The following is a 15,225-nucleotide window of genomic DNA, read 5'->3' on the forward strand; positions in this document are numbered from 1 at the left end:
GCTCTGACTATCACACAGCCTGGGAGGCCTGTCGGTTCACTTGGACAAGCCTTGTTGTGCCGCACTTCCCTTCGCCACCAGTAGATGGTGGTATTCATCTTCTGAGATGCACCCATAGAGCCATGGGAGGCCAGGTTGCCCTGTCTTTGTCTCTTTCCTTGTCTGATCTCACTTCTTTAAACTTTCTCTTCCCTTTTTCTTCCTTCTACAAACTGTATCTCCCATACCGTGTGTTTTGGTTTCACCTAACACTTTATTTTTTGCTCTCCATCCAGTTGTTTCCGCGACCCTCAGAGTAATTGAGAGGAGGCTCACCGAGCAAGAGGGTCACAGCACCAATTCTTCGCCTTTTTGAAGACCGCAAAACTGTTGATCCGCAACGTGCAATAAGCGTCCCGAGCTATTGAATACAAGCCGTCATGAGATGATAATGTCACCGGAATGTCACAATCTGTCTGCCGTTGGTGTGGCCGTCCTCTCTCAGTGTCATATTGTGCTTATGCCTAATCAACTAACCACCGGCGAGCACATTTCCCTTTTAATTGTCAATGTACTATACGTCTGTTAGCTAGTTTAGTGTAAGAGACGGTGGCACAAAATTGTACACTTTGATTGTGTGTGTGTGTGTGTGTGTGTGTGTGTGTGCTAGGTGGGCGTCTGGAGCGGAGAGGGAAGACACTCGTCAGGGTTATGGCAGTCGTAGCTGACAAGTAGGCTCTTCCTTCCTCTCCATAAACCCCGCATTGTGCGGTTTGGACATGAGTGTGGCGTTGTTGCCATTGGTGCTGTTTTCATTTTGCTTCAATTAGCTAATTAGATGTGAAGGGTGGTAGTGTCTCTGAAAATGAAGGACAAGGATCCAGCGTCGGGTTTAAGACCGCCTTTGTGTTTATCTATGAGACGGATCGCAACGTGTTATTAGGATGTGCCACCAAGTCATGATAGGCTGCTATTAATTTATGCTCCGTTTCCTTTAGATTGTCTTGAAATCGGATGTTTGCCTTTTCCCCCCAGGTTTTGTTATGAATTATGCTGGCATTGAGTGTGTGTGTGTGTGTGTGTGTGTGTGTGTGTGTTTACGCCCTGCTCATTTGCAACTCAGAGACATTTTGAACGGCCTGTCACCGAATGTCATCATTGACTGTAAAAGTAGAGAAAAAAATGCTTCAAATTACAGGAAAGCAGCACTGCATTAAAGAACAAAGAGGATCGATGGCAGTACATTAAACTTTATACAATTGGGGGGGAATCAACTAATTAAAATTGATTACTCTTGCTTTGTAAAAGTGTTTCTGAATTAAATTATTGTATGAAAACATTTTGACCAATTGAGGAGCTGAGGAAGTATCCATTACTGGATTACTGCTGGAATATTTGCGGTGAGCTGGGCTAAGTACTGTTTTTTTCCCCCTCGCTGCCGAGTCCAGGGACCACAGTTTCATCTTTCTGTCTCTTTCTCTGTCATACACACACATTTCACACATTTTTTTTTTCTTTAAAAAAAATCGTTATATTTTTTAAGTTAAATTTGACCTTTAGACTTAAAGATTCCTGTTTAATTTTTTAAGTTATTATTTATTAAGCAATATTAAATTAAATTAAATCATACTAAAATAGCCATGTGAGCTATTCTGTCTTATACACCTCTAGCACACACATTTCACAGTTTTTAAAAGATGTTTATTATAAGGATGTCCAAAATTAATGGTAAAAAAACATAAAAGTAATTTTTTTTTTTTAAAGCAGAACCTCAATCTTAGACCTCAAGATTCAAGTCTGTTTTTTAAATAAGTATCACATTTGTTATTTTTTATTAAGCAAGTTATATGCATCTTTTTTCTCTCTCCCTAAAGAGATCGGATTAAATGAACACCCCAAAACTGGCTTTTTTGGTCAAAAATCTTTTAAAAGCACACTGAATTAGCCATATGAACTGGTAGGTCTTATATAAAACACCTCAGTTAGCCGGCAAAATGCGTTGGAAGTGTAATTCCGGCACCACAGACACTTTGGCTCTCTCATTAGCGGAAACAAATGATCACATGTGAAAGCTGGACATATCTCCCAACAGTTAATAATAACGATTAAGATAAATTTGCCCCACATTAACAGAAATGTTTCCAGCAAATGCTCCGCTTTACCGTGTTCTATTGATTTACATGTTAAGAGGAAATATTTCAGGTCTGTAATCGAAAGTATTGAGTACTAGTTAGGCCAGTGTTACAGATTAGCCTGGGCTGAGTGAGGCAAATCGCTGGCAAACGTCTGTGTTTGTTGAGCGCATGTGCATCTGTGTGTGTTCAAATGTGTGTCAGTGCCGCCATAAACCTGTGACTTTCCATTAGGCTCAAATGAGAGTCCAGTTTTATATTTATTTATGTATTCTTAATATTTTACTATATTTTAATTTTGTTCTTTTCAATACCAGTCTTTCCTGTGAATGTGAAATATGCTGTTGATATCATTAATTTGATAACAAATTATATTTTACAGGGTTTCCACAATCCTGGAAATATAAGGAGAATTCTTATTTGTGATTAAGTGTGTGTGTGTGTGTGTATATATTATTTATATATATATATATATATATATTATACCTCATTCCAACGTATTTATTTAGATAATGTATAATTTATATAAAATGAAAATCCTGTAATACATACTTTTGCTTATTTTCAAACCTTTGTCGATCTTATAACAAAACTTTCAACTATCTTTTTCTCTGCTATTGTATTTGTTTTTTTTGTTTTGTTTTGGTGGTAAACTTTGTTGTGACCTTTAAGTCGTCAAAGTTCAGAACATTCATAAAAAAATTGCCTCCACCGTGATTTGAATATCAGCGCTGTAATCGCGGGTCTCTGTGCTCAATCCACTCGCAGCACATGGAAAATGTGTGTCGCTCTACTTTGTCATCAGTAATGGCTCTTTTTGCATATATCTATTTATCACGAATGTGACCTTTTGAAACTGGATTTGGTTGCATAAGGAAGATGGGTAAAGGCATAACTGACTGAGATATTCTCTTTTCATGCACTTTTTTTCAGTAGTTCAAAGTCGTAAACAGACCGCACAGTTATGCTGAAGACCGGTTGGAGTGACTGCTAAGATTTTTGTTATGATGATGAGGGGGAGGCAGAACATTTTAAAGGGATAGTTCACCTAAAAATGAAAATTCTGTCATCATTTACTCACCCTCATGTCATTCCAAACCTGTATGAATTTCTTTCTTCTGTGGAACGCAAGAAAATATTTCCGAAAATATCTCAGGATTTTTTTTTTCTTTTTTCTCCATACAATGAAAGGTGGTGAAGTCCAATGTTATTTTTGGATCCCACTGACTTTCATTGCATGGATAAAACATTTGACTTTTTTTTTTTTTTTTCCAAAATATATTTTTTGTGTTCCGCAGAAAGAAAAAAAAGGTTTGAAATGGCATCAAATATTCCAAAAATCACAATGAAAAGAAAGCAAAAATAAAACACTGCTATATGAAGGCTGGTAAAGGTTTATTGATGTATGTAATGTCTGTGTCGTGTGGGTGTGGAGTTGATCAGTAAGAATTGATTTCATACAGCTGTTTTAGATGAACTCTCTCTCGCTCATGCACACCCGGTTTGCTCTCGACTTCTCAGTGGGCTCTCCTCGATAAAGGTCATTTAAAGCGGAAGTTGTCATAATTAGAAGGGCATTTTAAGATCTAATTATAAAAGATTAAAAACACCATTTTGTGCATCAACCCATCAGGAGTTGAAAGGAATCTGACTGCATGGAAACCCGCGTTGCAATTTCAGAGAGTCAGAGCGCTTAAAGCGTCCTAGATATCCATCTATGTCATGGAATCATTCATGAGAGAGGTTAATTAATATAGAAAGTCGACTACGGTCTCTTTCTCCCTCTCTCTTCTCCTGAAACCATTGTTTTGTAGGAATCTGAGACCAACCTAACACAATTGGATCAGTGTCTATTAGGCCTTTATTATATCAGGGGTGCTTCTTCACAAATGTACAGGGCAATTTGAAATGAATTGATTCACGCTGAGACTGGATCCCCAGACCTGCTAATGATTTCCTTTTAGCTTCCTTTACCCTTTCCTTTTAAGTGCCAACTGATGGCCCCCACCTTCTGCTGCGGTAGCTGTTGTCCTTTCTCACGGAGCGGTCATTACTGTCAACAGTACTGTAACCGAAGATCAAACTCATGTACAGTCAGGCACACTTTTGGTCTTCATTTAATGACTTCGCACGGCCCTCCGCAAAGTTTAAATCTGTGCATGTGATTTGTCGCTAAAGGGCCTCCAGGGTAAAATGGTTTGTTGATTTTGTTTTATTTTCTAATAGCAACAAAAACTAAGCACAGCTATTCATGCATACATCATATGCAGTGACGAAGCTTCAAATTTGAGGAAATTTGATCTAACATTTTATACTTTTTTTTAAGTTATTGCAGATTTACGTAACTAATGAAACTGAATGAAATCTGTAAATTGTTGCGTGTATTTTGAAACAAACAACTGTAATTTTTTTTAGATCTGTGTTTGTTTTTGAGTTAAGACATTATTAAAAAAGGCAAAAGTGATTAAAAACTGATAAAACTGGTTCACCGTTTACTACTACTTTTAAATATTTTCTAACACACGTCAGAAGTGTTTGCATATGACATGGAAATGTTAGCACTATATTTGCACATTTACATGCAAATTTCACTATATATATTCTCCAATTGTAAAAGATCCCTCTAGGTGTCTTTTAAGTGTATAATTATTGGTATTTAAAACCAACATTTACCTTTTTTTATGTAATATAAATATCTATTAATATATAAGAAAAGGGGCTTTTGAGTTTATTGCATCCCTCTTCTGCACAGACGAGGCAATTTCGTTGTGTCTCGATCACTTTTGTGACATCAAGATATTGAATTAAAACCTTCTTTCCCCATCTACAACTGATTTAATCTTGTTTGGCTAAATAGTACTTTTGTATATGTGTTGCCTTGAGAAAAAAGTATATTTCCCTGTTTGACCTGTTTGCAAAATTGCATGGGGAAGTCTTCCTTCTCATAGCTACTGGTTATATGGCAGCATTTATAAGCAAACCTCCACTTTAATTCTTACAGGTCAGAATTTCTTTTGCTTTTTAATGCTCTTAAAATAGGAAAAAAGAATCAGAATTCACTGGTTGTTCTTCGAATTACATTTTTAGTAGGATAAATTCAGCAAAATTGGGACACTTTTTGACAAACTGACTGTCAAAATGCGGTGTGATTTATCTGAATTCACCCAGCTATTGAACTTTTAACTTGTTTAAAGGAGGCTGAAATGATGATACGAGGTTGGCTCTAAAAATTTGGCTTCCCTAATAGGACATTTATATTTTCTTCCCGATCAATATCATCATGTTAAGAGGAACGACCACCTCCTCCAAATTTAAGGCGAGTGTGAGGCAAAAGTGCTCTGTTAAAACTCGGTCCGATCCAAACTCAATAACCAACATGGCACGATTTGCAAGACCTTGTCCAGTCATCATGTTCACGGCAGGCATGTCTCCAGACGTGGCCCTTAATGTTGCTCGGCCCCTATGATTGAGTTTTCACCACTTTTTAGGTTGCACCTGACACTTGATCATTTATCTCATTTGTAAAGATTATCGGTTAGAACAGGGAGCACTTTCCGTGCATTAGCAATTTTAGCCTTACAAGAAACACTAGAAAATAATGGTTGATTAACAAAGAGTATTTACTGGTATTCAGCAAAGAAACATGCACCCACCTTTTTAATTTGAGTTAATATTTTGCTTGCCAAACCAAATGTGTCTTGTACTGACATGCTGTGATACAGCTCTCCCCCTTAAAAGCACAATCGTGCGCTGCTACCTTATACGACAACGAGGGTGATCTATACGTCAATAAGTAGACAAGACTAAAATCTGTGCAATGTGGTTATAATTGATTGAGATGTCTGGGTGGAACTTGCATAAAGCAGCCGTGTCATCTGCAAAGAAAAGCACTTTTCTTCTCCCTGAAGAACAGACGTAACACTCTTGAAAAATAAATGGACATCGCCCTCATTTGTTATCCCACTTTGATCCCATCTTTTAGAGAAGTGTTTACAAGAATGCCGTGCCCCTTCCATCCAAGTAAAAGCTAGTCTCAATCACAAAAAGAGTCGTATTTCAAGCCAAGGAGCCGCGATTTTGACCCCTTTGTCTTTATAATCTTAAATGAAACATTCCTGCTCTTGTTTTTTTCACCGGCGGTGACTCAATTGAGAATGTTCTTTTCCTGTAAAATGTGATTTACTGTACATGCAATGTCATTTTTATGCACTGAATAAAGAAATTGATGGTTTATGCAGTTTATGTGGTGTTTATAGAGCGGGGAAAGGGTGTTTCTTGATTGTAAAAGGCACTTATTGTGTGCGTTTTTTTTTTTTTTTTTTTTCCAACAACTCAAAACCCTCATCCATTCAAAAACAGATTTTCACTTGCGATTCATGTTTGAAGATTTCTCAGAACTGAGCTGAGCTGAACTGGTTCATTTATGAAGCAGGATGTGCTTCAGTTTGGCGATGCAGACTTTGCAATTTTCTTGTCATAAGTTTCCAGGTGACTAAATTTAATATGCCTTCCGCTTATGTATAGCACTGCCAGAAATGAATGGGTGCCCAGGGGAAAAAATGCCACCAAAAATAAGAGAGAGAAAATTCTTAGCATTTTTTTTTTTTTTTAAATTGCAATATCCTGTATTATTTTTACATTAGTCATTTTTCCATTAAATATTGCATAACATAGAGGTAATAATAATTATGCATATTGAGACTAATCATTTTGTTGAGAATTAGAGAATTGGTCAGAAAAAATATGTACTTGTTAAAGGCAAAAAAAAAAAAAAAACCTCCTGAAAATGAACTATAGGGGTTAATTTCTGACACGGATTTAGAAATCCAGAAATTTCCCTTCCCCTTAGGTAACAACTTTGCACCAGAAAGGTCATGTTATCGGTAAAACACTGTCGCTGATGTGTTCTGAAACCAGGTGTGACTAAGGTTGCGTTCTGTGCAGACACTGACTCAGATATTTGAAGACAAATGCGGCTTGCCTCCTTGCTTATTCCAATTATCGGAATCATAATCTCATGCCGTTCCCTAAATCGGCAGTGCCCCCCTTTTCGTCTTCCTTCTTCATCCAACAAAGTCAAAGTTGTTCCCCATAAATTTAAGCTGAAATCAATATGATGTGTTTTTGAAAGGAAAACCGGGTCCCCGACTCACTCTGTCTTGATTTGTCGCCGCAGAATTATACAGCCGGCCCGACTATTACACATTCTTCTCAGCCTATTTTCAAAATGCAATCCTTTTGGATTGAAACAGGTCTTTAGTATATGCAATGCATTACCTAAAACGGATTACCACAGACAGCGCGCTCAATCACTTTTTATCTTTTGCCGCTTAAAGAAAAAGAACAGTAATCAAAACCTTTCAACCTATTAGAGGGATGACTTTTACAATTGAATCACAGGGACCACAGGTGCGATAACGAGGCGGCTCGGCTTTATCCTTGAGTGTGCGTTTCCCCCCTATCTCCAGATGTTATTTCATGTTTATCTGTTCTTTAAAAGCACCACTTCAGAGCCCGCACTTCAAATTCATGCTATAATGGTGTTTGAGGAGGAGACCCTTTTTTAATTCTAGGAGAAGCAAGCTTAAAGTGGCAGATCAAGGTGCATCTCGAAGGAAAACACGATGGAATCGATGGGAACGGCGCTGCACTTCCGACTACACGTGTTCTGATGATATTTAATTTTCTAGTGCATTAACACTCAGTCATTACAACATGCAGCCTAGGTGATTTGATCATAATGCATTTTCTTCTTTAAGAATCGCTGAAGTTTTTAGCCAGGTATTCTGCCGTTATTAGATACAGATGGGCACTTCAGCATTAAGTATAGATTTTCAGTCCCTGCTCACTTAAGGCTAGGAGTTTGTCTTAAAGAGGATAATGGCAAATTAAACTCCATACCCCATTTGTTCAGCAAACCTTGATGGGATAATTTTATAACTGCTGATTCACTCATTTCCTAGATTTATCTCTAAAGTGGTTTGGTGGTCTGGCCTCCATATACTTATTGGGAGGGGGAAGGCTATTTTATAAGTTCCTGTTGTTGGCTGATGATATACCTTGGGGAGTTGGAAATGTACAATAATTCAGCCGCCTTGCAAGAATTCCTGAGTCTTCCTCTCATTTCCAGTGATGTTAATTTACTGATGACTTTCTATTATACTGATGAGCTCATTTCACGCTGCAAATGTAAGATTTTTTTTTTTTTTTTTTTTTTTCATCTTCGCAGATTGCCACGGCAGTGAGGTTTCTACAAAACCAGCAAGTTCGTCAGAGCCCCCTGGCAACCAGAAAAGCTTTTTTAAAGAAAAAAGGTGAGTATCATCAGTATGTTCCTGAACCTAATGTGAAATATTGTGTTTTTACAGGCAGAACGGATACAAGATTGCTCAAATCCATGACTTTGACCTTAAATTTAATGCTTTCATTATTTTGTTCAGACATGAATAGAATCAGTTTAGTAAAAAAAAGCCTTTTTGCAATGTCAGGTTAAAAGGATGTCAAGTTTTTATAATTTATTTATTTTTATTTTTTTATATATATATACATTGTGTCCTTCCTTCCAAACATCCTTTTTTTTTTTTTTTTCGTAGAAAGCAAAAAGAGAAGTTTTGAAGAATGTTCATGCTCCTATCTTACTTTCTTTTACAATGAAAGTAAATGGGAGCTGATGCTGTTGAGCACCAAAATGGACAAAAAAAGTGCCATAAATGCATCAAAAAGAAGTTAATATGACTAATATTATAAATCTTCTGAAGCCATATGAAAGGTTTCAATGGCAAAGTGACAGAAATTTGGTTTGGCAGACATGTTCACTATCTACCATCCACCAGTTGTGTGGAAAAGAGCAGCTTTTACATTCTGCTATAAATATCTCTTTTTCTGTACCACTGAAGAAAGAAAGTAATAAAGGTTTCAGGTGAGTAACCTTCCCTTTAAAGACGGCTCAGTTTAAGGAACAGCATGCAGTCCAGTGTCCCAAGATTTTCATGGGGTGAGGTCATTTGCTTTTAAGGGTCAGGGGTCGAGGCCATTGTTGCATGCCCTGGAGGGTCAGGTAGGGGTCGATCGGCCTTGATCCCAGCTGTGCGGATAAATGACCCATCAGTTGGGACGCTTCTTTGGGATCCAGAAAATTAATATTGACAAACCCTCCTGCACTTTCAATGGAATTGTCAATTATGCTACCTCCCAGCATTTTAAAGCTTTTACTTAATTTAGCTGTTATCATAAATATTAAAGCACTGGAATGCATCGGAAAGTTTTATCGACCAGAGAAGTAACGTGTTGTGAGCATACATATGCATTCACTCTAAATTCAGAGCAGTTTAGGTATCAATCAATATGTGTGTTTGATGCATAACCCACCACTATCTCTCCTATAGCACAAACCCCTTTCAGATCAGATCACCGGTCCTGAGTGTGTGCTGGATAGAAATCAATCCTTACGCTGTATTTTGATCTTTATTTTTTTTCTTTCAAAACCCAGCACTGAAAATGACATTGTGATGTTTTAGTGAATCACTTCGGGGGCGGCAGTGATGGAAACCGAGAAGCACAATGTGATCTGTCTCACTTTACGGCTTATTTGAGTGTTTTGCAAGCAGGTCTTAAAACTTTAAAATCAGTCACATAAAATGACGATCACTTCGGCGCTGAAATGCATATCATTTTTTAAAATAAAATATAGTCCTTCACAAAGGTCAGATTAGTTTTATCTTGATTACATTTAAGTTTAGCAAGGTCAGCATTGTCCTTTATAACACGATAACTCATCTGTCTCTGCACGGTATTGATAATTGTAAGCCGAGCTGTGCTTATCCGACGTACGACTTTGCCTTTTAGTTCTTATTTAAAATGAAATTTGTTCTGTCAGGACTAATTAATGGTAAAGGCAGGTGTATTTGGCATACGATGGTGCTAGTAGAGGGGCAGAGGAAAGCGAGCCTAATAGCTCAATGACCAGTGTAGGTAACCGGAGACAAAATCCATAGATGCCGGCTGCTGTTGTTCACATCAGTGGCTTATTATGACTTCTCAATATCTTTAGCATTTTCCTCGGTCAGTGCTTCTCGTTAGCAGTAGATCGGCTTCATTTATAATTCACAGCTGGGTTATGCGGCTTAATATGCAGTATGTTCATGGAGAAATGTGGTTATTTTAAATGTGTACGACTGAAATTGTATCCAGCTCCAGGTATTTGCAGGTCCTGAGCGATATGCATCATGTTTGTGTTTTGTAGCAAGTGTGTTTGGTGGTTCAAATGGATTTCTCAAAGGGGTCTACTGGTACATTAAATATTAATATGCTAGTGTGCCACTGTTTCATGATAGGTCAACCCCCCATGCCAACTGAAGTCAATAGTGTTCAATGAGTCCCTGTAATCCACATGAATGTGACCGTTTCATTATGTTTCCTGAAAAGGATGTACAGTCAAACCAAAATGTATTCAGACACCTTGAACATTTCATTCATTAATATAGTTTATTCACTATAGTTGGTAATAAAATATGACAAGATCTCAGAGTTAAACTGTGTCAGAAAAAATTATGTCAGATAACACTTAAGCAAAACATGGTCTGAATAATTTTTGGTTCCAAATTTTTATCAATTTTACTGGTAGTCCACTATATGAAGAATTTTTTGGGGGTATAACATGTCACAGTTTACTTTATTTTGCTATCCTCACTTACAGAAATGAGCTATAGTGTCCTGAACCCACTAGTAAAAAATATATCAACAAATGTCTGAATAATTTTTGGTTTGACTGTATAATTAATATAGTCCCTCTCTCCAAAGATTTATTTATTTTACATTTATTTTTATTTATTTCATTTTTTTAAGAAAATGTACAGTGTGGCCCAGAAGTCTGATTGATAAATCAGAATGCTTTGCACTTTTTTAGTTATTTTGTTTTATTTTATTTCATTTTTTAGTTCTATATTTTTAATTAATTATATTATAAGCATAACAAAGCTGCATTTTTTTTTTCTGTGTAAAACCCGATGATCATGTGATTTCAGACCCCAGTGTGTTTGTGTTACTATAATTCATACATACATGTATCTGTGTAAACATATCTGTTTTGTATGTGTGTGTATAATGTATATTTAGATTGACTTTGACCCCGCAGAACAGCAAAACCAGGTTGTAATAGGCAACACAGTGAACTCAGGACTATCATGGCAATGTGCCCCCAGGGTGTGTTTGAACATCAATAGATCTATAGCTGGAAGACTCGGCCTTGTGCTATTGCTATTCTAATTTGATGTTGTATTTTTTATGTGGACATTTGGAGATCTTCGAACGAGGACAATATTTCCAGGTCACTAGCCTTTTAATTACCGACCCTTGTAACCGAGAGGTTATTGATAGAACTCGGAGCACAAAGCTGTTTACAACCACAGCGGACGAGTTATCATCAACGCTTCAAGTTTAATTTCTTACATTTTCTCTGCTCGCTCATGCAATTTTGGGTGGGACGCAGCTGCTTACACCCCGAGGACGACTTCGCTGTGATATTGCCACTTGTCATATTGTTTATGAAAATATGCTAAACATTGGAATAGACAACTATTCAATATCCTCTCAATGAACGTTCCCGATAGGACGATCAGACCATCAATCAGACAGCTTAATTAAGCCAGTGTGATTTAGGAATGATTTGTAAGCACCGTTCATAATGCATGTTGTTAAGGACGGGTTTCGGATTAAAGTCACAATGACTCTTTTGTTTTAATTGTGGTTCGCAATCAGCAACCTTTTGTCAACATGCAAACGTTTGGGTTTTTTTTTTTTTTAACTAGTCCCTCAAATGGCAGAAGGGCGCAGGCTTTAAAGTGAGCCGTCTGTAAATTTGCATGTGCTGGAAAATCGTCTTGTGTCAGCACTGAGCCATTTCTACTGAGCCTCACCTTCAACAATGTAATTATGTCACAATGTTGTATCACTCTGAAAGCAACTCGTGCAATTTGAAGGGTAGGAGGGAGACTAATCTAGAAGCAAAGTGCTGAGTAATCTTAAGCCAATTTCTCCTTATTAAATTTCTCCTGAAATTTACCATTTTCCCAGTGCCCTGCTGAGCTCACAGAAGCAATTTTAACGTGCTGCTCTGTGTTGTTCGTGCAGTGTTTTCAGTGCCATTCCCGGAGTTTGCTTGAAAGTTTAATTTGATTAACGTTGTTCATATTAAAGCGTGCCTTAAAAAAAGCTAGCTGAAGTAACGGATCAGTGGTTATGAAGGTGACCTTTAATTTTCACTGTTTATGGCTAATACCTGTTAATTAGGGACAGGGTTAAGCCATGGTCATTGTAATAATTGCTAAATGCAGGAACAATTTCTTCAATAGTAATGGTTAATGTACTCGTCTAGATTACGTTTGGCATTTAAGAATTTTGTCTGTAATCCACAATATAGTTTTGTGCATCATTGCTTCATTTAACCATTTGTGCACACTGCTTTCTTTGCATTTTATAGAGGCAGTTTTTTGCTATACAACGGTTTTCCCCATTGTTTGTTTGTTTATATATATATATATATATATATATACAGTTGCAAGAAAAAGTATGTGAACCACTTGCAGAAAATGTGAATAATTTTATAATTTTTTTTAAAAAGTTAAAAAAAAAAAGTTTTTTTAACATAAAAGATGTTTACATATTATGCACAAGACAAAAAAATAGCTGAATTTATTAAAATAACCCCATTCATAAGTATGTGAACCATTGATTCTTAATACTACTGTGTGTGGTTATCTGGATGATCTACAACTGTTTGTTTGTTTTGTGATGGTTGTTCATGAGTCTCTTGTTTGTTCTGAGCAGTTAAACTGAGCTCTGTTCTTCAGAAAAATTCTCCAGGTCCTGCAGATTCTTCAGATTTCCACCATCTTTTGCATATTTGGACCCTTTCCAGCAGTGCCTGAATGATTTTGAGATCCATCTTTTCACACTGAGGACAACTGAGGGACTCAAACACAACTATTAAAAAAGGTTCAAACATTCACTGATGCTCCAGAAAAAAACATGATGCATTAATAGACGGGGGGTGAAAACATTTGGAATTTGAAGATCAAGGTAAATTGTATTTAATTTGTCTTCTGGGAGACATGAAAGTATCTTCTGTTGCTTCCGAAGGGCAGTACTAAATGAAAAAAATGTATATTTAAACAAAATAAGAAATATTTGGACATCTTCATCCTGTTCAAATGTTTTCACCCCCGATTCTTAATACATCATGTTTCCTTCTGGAGCATCAGTGAATGTTTGAACCTTTTTTAATAGTTGCTCAGTGTGAAAAGGCGGATCTCAAAATCATTCAGTCACTGCTGTAAAGGGTTCAAATATGCAAAAGATGGTGGAAATCTGAAGAATCTGCAGGACCTGGAGATTTTTTCTGAAGAACAGAGCTCAGTTTAACTGCTCAGAACAAACAAGAGACTCATGAACAACCATCACAAAACAAACAAACAGTCGTAGATCATCCAGGTAACCACACACAGTATCAAGAATCAATGGTTCACATACTTATGAATCTGGTTATTTTAATAAATTCAGCTATTTTTTTTTGTCTTGTGGATTATATGTAAACATTTTTTATGTAAAATATCTTACTCAGGACAGTACTAAATAAAAAATAACATGCATTTTGTATTATCTCCTTTATTTTATTAAAATTATTCACATTTTCACAGATTCTGCAAGTGGTTCACATACTTTTTCTTGCAACTGTATAGTACGGCCTAAGCCACTTTACTAAGCCTTAAGTACCCCTTCGTCGGCCAAAAATGTGTCCCTTTTAACTCTCAATGTACTGTATATAATTTAGCATTATCTTTAATATTATTAAAGTGGCATTATTACAATGAGTCACTTTTAAACTAAAAGCAATCAATACTGTGGGTGAAAAATAGACTCAGTTGCTTCCTTTCAAACTGAAGCAGTAGGAGGAATATAGACTAGAAGCTGGTATTTTATAACTGCATTTAGTTTGTTATTGGTTGGTTTTATAGCCTGAGATATTTGATGGGATGAAAATAGGAAAGAGTGGTGTATTGTTGTGAAGTTTGAGATGAGTATAGAGCACTTTTGCAGAAATTTACCTCAATTCACACAAATTGCCTACATGTACAGCTATTATTATATAAAATAAAACAGCTACATAAGCTGTTAACTACATAAAATTGCATATATTATATTAAAAAAGTCAACCAATTTAAAAATTAATTGATTTGATTTATTTTAATTACACTAAGTGTAAAGATATTTTTGGGCTTTTATGCCTTTATTTGATAGGACGTTATCAGATTATGAAAAGAGGAGAAAGGGAAACAATATTGGGAAAGGACATCAAGGAGGCGCCGCATTTCGGAGTGCTTTTTTACATTGTAACATTATTTCTGTTTTGTAGTTTCAACAAAACAAAATCTTTTCAAGTACTGACTGGTTGAAATTCAGTAGGCAAAATCATAAGGAGACATTGTTGATCTGTAGATTCTGATGTAAGTAAATGAGAGGAGCATTTGGACGTTACAAAGATCAGAGATCAGATTTCGGGTCGGTCACTTCCCCCCAAACAAAGACACCAAAATATCTATCCATCTTAATTTCTAATACAGTTTAATGGCATATTTATGTAAATATTTTCCAGTTTTGCTCTATATTAACGGCGAGAAATGTCAAAGCCCCCATAAAATAAAACAATACCATCTTCTGGTGGAGTGGGGAGTTAAATTGGATTCCTGCAGCAAGCAGCCATACTGGCGGGCAGCTGATGAAGGGGAAAATAGGAAGCACTTTGATTACATGTTGCAGCGTCTTTACACAACAATCTCTCCTACACGTATTATTTACATGCCATTATGCTCTAATCCGTGCTGAAGGATACCTTCGTGATTTCCACCCCTTTCACTCTCTCTCAGTATTTCTGTCTCCCTCTCTTCTCAAGGAGAATGTGATTGGTCTCGGTAAGCATTCAGAGATATGCGATAATGTTTTCTAAGCAGGTCATTTTACAGTGTAAATTGTGAATTACTGATCTCCCAGCACATCATTACATCACTCTTTGATTGGGCTTTCCAAATGTGGGTGTATATGTACTTATTATCTAGGCTTG

At 36.7% G+C, this 15,225-nt stretch overlaps 1 protein-coding gene across 1 annotated transcript in view; it reads left to right on the plus strand.

The window, feature by feature from the left end:
* Window positions 1-15,225, plus strand: part of pex14 (peroxisomal biogenesis factor 14) — an 82,082-nt gene that overhangs the window by 27,934 nt on the left and 38,923 nt on the right. Inside the window, exon 3 of the mRNA XM_051879880.1 lies at window positions 8,341-8,425. Coding sequence (XP_051735840.1) covers window positions 8,341-8,425 — 85 coding nt within the window. The remainder of the gene's footprint in view (window positions 1-8,340; window positions 8,426-15,225) is intronic.

The sequence above is a fragment of the Ctenopharyngodon idella genome, chromosome 22, assembly GCF_019924925.1.
Source record: "Ctenopharyngodon idella isolate HZGC_01 chromosome 22, HZGC01, whole genome shotgun sequence".
Lineage (NCBI taxonomy): Eukaryota > Metazoa > Chordata > Actinopteri > Cypriniformes > Xenocyprididae > Ctenopharyngodon > Ctenopharyngodon idella.